Source organism: Cyprinus carpio, chromosome B10 (assembly GCF_018340385.1).
Source record: "Cyprinus carpio isolate SPL01 chromosome B10, ASM1834038v1, whole genome shotgun sequence".
Lineage (NCBI taxonomy): Eukaryota > Metazoa > Chordata > Actinopteri > Cypriniformes > Cyprinidae > Cyprinus > Cyprinus carpio.
The window spans coordinates 20,464,099-20,470,937 of record NC_056606.1 but is presented as its reverse complement, the minus strand read 5'-3'; the positions used below and the strand labels follow the sequence as shown (position 1 = coordinate 20,470,937).

Genomic DNA, 6,839 nt, shown 5'->3' with positions numbered 1-6,839 from the left:
GACCCCGCCCCCTTATTTGCATAATGCAAAATTGCGCAACGCCCACTTTCAATATAGTGGAAATTATTAGCAATAATGTAGAATTAAAGAAACTTGTACATGTGAAATGTTCATTTAAAATACATAATGTTAGGGCTTTAAAGATAAACGTAGGTTTATGGTAATAAGTTTTTAATATACTTAAGCATTTAACATTTTAACGATTAAAAATGATACTATCTATATATTTTTCTGCCGTGTTGATTTATTTTTTGCTCGCGGCACGGTGTTGTTGTAGCGCGTGGAGTTGTTATGTAATAGCACGAGCTTTGTCCCCTTCACCACACAGTGGTGAATAACATCACAAAATGAAATTATCAGTATAAATGAAAACCAGTAGAATAAATAATATCATTATGTTGAAATAATAATGAAAAGTGAATAAATCAACTACAATAAGCTGCCATAATGTAATACATCATTGGGTTTGTTGTTTGTGGAAACGTGTTAAGTCAATGTCATTGTGTTTATTAACCATCACTGCATTTCGTCCTCTTTAAAATGTGATGCAAGTGCGTCCTCTAGTGTTACAAATAACCATCAACTCATCAACAGTCTGTGTTTTATTTCTTAAATGCATTTTATTCTCAGATTATTGCGTAATTATGTGCACATTTAAAACATTCTGAAATTATAGAAGTGGTTTTCTACAACTAAACATTACAAGGATTAATATAATATTGCTATTACTGAAAGATTTACCCATTACATGCATTGACATGAGTAAGCCGCTGTATTATAAGTGCTGTGATTCAGTGTCTTATATATTGAGAGATATTCTCAGTAGTCTATTCACAATTATTTCACATCTACTGATCAAATATTTTATACTTTACAGTCCTCATCAGTCCACACTGCTTCCTTTTGTCATACACAATTGTAATTCAAATACTGGAAACGGTTCAGACAACATCCTTTAGGAACTGCTTGCGTACAATCACTTTTCATAATTATCTATAGTAATTTGCTTACAGAGAGAATAATTATATAAACACTTTGAAATTAAAAAACACTTATCTAGTAGTTTTCATTTTCCCATGTTTAAACATAGTGTGCTCAAAGTCCATGATGTAAGGACATGGGTAGGCCTAATCTTATCTAATGCTAATGGAGATATGATTTAAAGTCTGATTCCAGTCGAGTTTTATGCCTGTTTTCCTGTATGTCCTTCAGGTAGAAGCACATCCACAGTGAAGCTGACCTTCTTTGAATGTAGCACACTGTAAGTGTTGTCAAACCGGACCACATCTACAGAGAAAAAGACATTGTAATAATAATAAGAAATAATTAGAATAGCACCAAAAACTAAGCTTGTTTCCCCTACAGGATAAAGGTAATCGCAACTTTTTATCTCACAAGTCAGACTTTTCTTCTCTTTTTATCCAGAATTGTGATTTTTTAAATCTTTTTTATATTAGAGAATTCGCGTTCCTGTGGCTCAGTGGTAGAGCATTGTGTTAGCAGTGCAAAAGTTTGTGGGTTTGATTCCCAGGGAACACATGTTAGGTAAAAAAATGTTAGCATGAATGCACTGTAAGTCGCTTTGGTTAAAAGCGTCTGTTAAATGCAGAAATGTAAAAGAGAAAAAAGTCAGAATTTTAAGATAAAAAGACTTCCATGGTGGAAACAAGCTTCCATAAAAAAAACTCAAAGTCAAATTCAAAACAAACGTACAGATGCCTGGCTCCTCACAGGTGTAGGACCCATCTTCTGGAACTAGGTGGGAATTGTAACGTTCGCTCGGCAGTATTGCCTGCATGGCTTCTACTTTTTTTGTCTCATTCCCTTTCGTCTTCAGGAAAAGTCCAAAACCGATATCAGACCCCTCGCTCGCAAACTGCCATCTGGATTAAAAAAAAAAACAGAAAAATGCAATAGTAGCATACATATGAAATATATTGCATGCTATTTTGCTAAACAATTATGCATAACAACTAGCACTTAACATATGGTACTCACCGTAGTACGCAGTTGGGAAAGAGCACCTCATAATCTAGCTGGTATGATGAGCCACGGCTAATAGTGATGCACTGGTCATACTTCATTTTGATTGAGTCGCGCACATAGTACGACTTCGGCACTACACCACCATAACGTAACTGAGAGGAAGACGTCAGATGAGTAAAGGCAACTAACAAAACATTGGTATTTTGAATAGACTAGCATTCAAAAGTTCGGGGTCTGTAAGACTTTTTAATGTTTTTGGAAGAAAACTCACCAAGGCTGCATTTATTTGATCAGAAATACAGTAAAAACAACAATATTGTGAAATATTATTACTATTTAAAATAACCGCTTTCTATTTGAAAATATTTTTAAATGTAATTTATTCCTGTGACGCAAAGCTGAATTTTTAGCATCATTACTCCATTCTTTAGTGCCAAATGATCCTTCAGAAATCTGACAAAAATCTTTTATCACTGTGGAAAACAGTTGTGCTGCATGACACACTTCAACTGTGATCTTACTGACCACAAACCAGAACGGTAGGGTATGTTATTCTCCTGTTCACTAGTAAACCTCACCATGGTTTTACAGAGAGGGTCTCCATCAGGATCAGTCATGGATCCCCCATAAACCGCAGGTAACTGATCTGCATCAACATAGTTCCTCAACACCTCTTTCCAGTTGGCTGGAAGGTGGAGATCACAAGAGAAACTGTCATTCATGCTGGATGAGTTACACACCAAAGTCAATAGTATTGTGATGTTTGCCTTAACAAACAGCACTGAGACAACTTACAACCCAGCACAGCAATCTTCTGCCTTGTTTCCTCACGCAAGAAGTGTTTGACCAAGTTATATGCAATAGGAAAGAGTTTAGGGGCTTTAGAAAAGAAGAATTTTATCATTAAAATAATTCAAAACTGGTTATTATCAAACAATATTATGCTGATGTGATTTCACTGGTGCAACAATTACTCACCTTTGATTAAAAGCACCTTTTTAAGGCTCTCTGGATAGTTCTCTTCAAACATAGTCAGAATCTGCAGGGGGAAAATACCACAATATAACAATTTTAAATGTCATATTTAATTTGACATGTGAAGAAGGACGGTAAGGCATACGTTACAAATGTTTAAAGGAATATTTCACCCCAAAATGAAAACTTGCTGACAGTTTACCCACCCTTGAATCATCCGAGATGTAGATGAGTTTGTTTATTCCTTAGATGAGATGTAAAGAAATTGAGCATTACATCACTTGCTCACCAATGGATGCTCTGCAGTGAATGGGTGCCATCAGAATGAAGAGTCCAAACAGCTGATTAAAACATCACAATAATCCACAACACTCCAGTCCATAAATTAATGTCTTGTGAAGTGAAAAGCTGTGTGTTTCTAAGAAACAAATTCATAATTGAGGCATTTTTAACTGTAAACCATCGCTTGTAAACGGTGTTTGATCTGTGCATATTTCTCTCCTGATTCAGATGTGATGACATTTTTACTGGAGATAGCAACATATATTTTATGGACTTGTAATTTAGTCAATAAAACAAGAGTATAAAGTAAAAACACAGCTTTTCACTTCACAAAATGTTACTTGATGAGCTGGAATCATGTGGATTATTTGTGGATCATTGTGATGTTTTTATCAGCTGTTTGGACTCTCATTCTGACGGCACCCATTCACTGCAGAGGATGCGTTGATGGAGTGATGTAATGCAAAATTTCTCTAAATCTGTTACAATGAATAAACCAATTCATGTCCATCCTTGGTGACCTGAGAGTGAGTAAAATGTTCATTTTTGAGTGAACTATTTATTAAAAAAATGATTTGTGATAAATTTCTTATTCATTTATATTCTGTATTTACTGACCGGCAAATAACAAGAAAGATTTAAGCATACACACACCAAAGATCTATGTGTCTGAGCATGTGGCTAGGTCACAGTAAAATACAAACAATTATACATAGTAATATTAAAAATGTGATTATTATTGGACTTCAAAAGGACTAAGCTGTACTGAAAGCATCATGTTCCTACCTCACCATAAACCTCAACGGCAGGCTTCCAAAGATGTTTCATGCCAAGCCCCTCACAGTCATAAATGATGGTGATTGATTCAATATATTTGCCAAGCTGATGAATAAGATCGCCCAAAAACAATAAAAAATAAAAAAACACAGACATAATCCTGATCACTGCAGATGGGAAGCAGATTTGAATGTTCAAATAATGAAATATCACATTACACTCATTACACTTTTAAAAATAAAGGTTCCAAAAGAGGCGTTTTACTGCAATTCTATAAAAGAAACGTTTTTGGCTCCCCAATGAACCTTTCGGTGAACAGTTCTTTAATGAAATATATATATATATATATATATATACATATATTCATAGAGGTTAAAGCTTCTTGATGGATCTACAGATGCCAGTAAAGAACCTATATTTTTTAGAGTGCAGAAAACAAAGTCACAGTTTTCAGAGTGTTTTCTAGTAATTTGGTCTTTATTTGACAGACTGTACCTTTTTAGACTGCTTCTCACACTCTTGTCGTAGAAGTTCAGCGTCTCTGACTTTGGTCCTGAGGCAGTCTTGTTTGCTAGCTGACAGTAAAAGGCCCTTTGGATCAAGAGGGCCGATGATATCGTACCAGACAGGACTTCCTTCACGATCATAGCCACACAATCCCCCTGCCACATAGCGCTCAATGACCTAGATGGAGAAAAACAATATAAGTTTGTTAGTAAGGCAATTTTCATTTTGAGATCGTGATAAAAATTGAAACTGTCCTGATATACCTCAGGTGGCTTCCAGTCGTCAACGATGGTGTCTACTTTCATATGCCTGCGAAACTCCAGATGCTGGAGTACAAAGATATTGATATATGTAAGGCACATGAGATTTTTTTTTTAAACAAAATTCTGGTTTAATTTGGTTTCTTACATGCATTATTCAAAGTGGCTGTATTACAGAAATGTCTTATCTTATATTGTAAATATATATATATATATAATATATATAAGTAAAATTATCACGGTTGCTAGACAAATACGATAGGATTCTGAGTTAGGATGTTTCTGTAAAACAGCTTCAGGTGCTTAAAGTGCTTGTAAATTAATTTAAGATGTGATATTACCTTTCTAATCATTGCCTCAGATTTTGGGACATTGAAGCTTCTAGCTGCAAACAAGATATAAAAGCAAACTTAAAATGTCTTTTATATAATCTACACTAAAACAATTAGAAACTTGTGTTACTTGTAGAAATTACTTTGAAAAGATTTTCATCCGGAAATGACTAGAAAATATCACAAATAATTACAATGAAATGGCAAGTAACACTTTGAAATAAATAAGAAATTTTGAGCTAGAACGACTGAAATCGTTTTTTTTTTTTTTGAAGATTTAATTTTTTTTTTAAAGTAAACTGCATTACTCTACAGTCTTGATTCTTTTATTTAAATGCAAAATAGGAAAATATGTGGAATAAATGCCAGATTTGCTGCTCTTTCCCAGATGAATCACAATTAAAGGCTGAATGCAGATGAGGAGGACTTTAGGATATTATTCAATAATGTAGTGCAAAGGGTAAGAGCAAATAATTCTGGAACGGTCAAAAATCACAGGTGAAGAGAGATAAACACTGACGCATACATTCAGAAGAATGTCACCTTGAACTTCTCTCTCAAAACATAAAGTCAACAGATGGTTTGGGGATGTTCTGCCTCAACATACAATATTGATTTCTAGATAAAACTGGTTAAGATGAAGCAATCGGACATGCAAAAACTAAATACATCTCAGAAATAACTTTTTTGTTTCATGGAAGAGTACTTGCATATATTGTCCTCCATATAATCGCAAGTGTTTGCTGAGGATCTGGCAGTCTGTTAATCAACACACAGGTTCATGGGGTCAAAAGGTCACCCATAGAGCATGACCGTGCAGTCAGAGTCAGAGATAATTTAATGGCAAGAACTTTAGCAGGCTTCCACTACTTTCATACAAAAGTGACCTGAAATCAAATTCCCAGATAAGGACAGTTATACTCTGATGTGTGTATTATAACAATTTAAAATCCGTTCTCACCCCTGAGCCACCGGAGCAGATAATGGTCAGTCTGATTGGGCAGTTGATCCAACACATCTGCTATTTTCTCCCGAAACTAATTGCATTAAAATATATAAACAAATCTTTGACAGGAATACGGTTAACTCTGAAGATTAGTTTTGTATGCTATATTACATTTTAATGTAAGGATATAGCAACCGTTCAAAGTCTGGGGTCTTTATGTTAAAAAATAAAAATAAAAATCGCAAAGCTTCAGTAAAAATAGTGATGTTGTGAAACATTCTAATATGCTGATTTGCTGCTCAAGAAACATTTATTATTATTAGTTGTGCTTCTTGCCATAATATTTTGTTGACTCTTTAATGATCAGAACGATCAAAACATCAGCATTTATTTGAAATAGAAATCTTATGTAATTTTATGAATATAAACTTTTGATTAATTGAATACATCCTTGCTGAATAAAAGTATTCATTTCTATAAATAAATAAACTTACTGACCCCAAACCTTTGAACGGTCGTGAGTATCGTATTTTATATTAAAACTGATATGTAAACAGTCTTAAACGAATTCAAAATATCCTGAAGCTCAGGAATAAAAAAGAGGTTTTCTGCATTTACTTGCCTGTGCTAAAGCCCCAGTTTGTTTGGGACTAAGGTCTCCTACTCGTCCGCTCATGTTGGGAGCATCAAACACACCTCTGCATTGAGTTCTCGAGCTCATGCAGCTGATATTTATACTCAGTCACGAGAGCCGCGCGCGCTGATGTAAAGGCA

General features: G+C 34.6%; 1 protein-coding gene across 2 annotated transcripts; it reads right to left on the bottom strand.

Annotated features, from left to right (window-relative positions):
- Positions 1 to 584: 584 nt before the first annotated feature.
- sec14l7 (SEC14-like lipid binding 7) lies at positions 585 to 6,839 on the bottom strand. Of its 2 annotated transcripts, XM_019104212.2 has the most exons (12): positions 6,688 to 6,839; positions 6,081 to 6,156; positions 5,129 to 5,172; positions 4,791 to 4,853; positions 4,516 to 4,704; positions 4,030 to 4,125; positions 2,965 to 3,025; positions 2,782 to 2,865; positions 2,565 to 2,671; positions 1,999 to 2,138; positions 1,714 to 1,883; positions 585 to 1,287 (listed from the first exon to the last, which is right to left on the bottom strand). In XM_019104212.2, the coding sequence occupies exons 1-12, from the start codon at positions 6,784 to 6,786 to the stop codon at positions 1,184 to 1,186; spliced, it is 1,233 nt and encodes a 410-aa protein (XP_018959757.1). In that variant the 5' UTR covers positions 6,787 to 6,839; the 3' UTR covers positions 585 to 1,183. The 2 variants fall into 2 exon arrangements, with proteins under 2 accessions (XP_018959757.1, XP_042589069.1); XM_042733135.1 differs by lacking the exon at positions 6,081 to 6,156 and having other exon boundaries at positions 6,688 to 6,744.

Coding starts and splice junctions, on each gene's coding strand:
- sec14l7 (XM_019104212.2), bottom strand. CDS start 6,786: ATGAGCTCGAGAACTCAATGCAGAGGTGTGTTTGATGCTCCCAACATG. Junction 3,026..4,029: donor CCGTTGAGGTTTATGGTGAG/GTAGGAACATGA, acceptor TTCCCCCTGCAG/ATTCTGACTATGTTTGAAGA. Junction 2,866..2,964: donor AAAGGTGCTTTTAATCAAAG/GTGAGTAATTGT, acceptor TCTTTTCTAAAG/CCCCTAAACTCTTTCCTATT.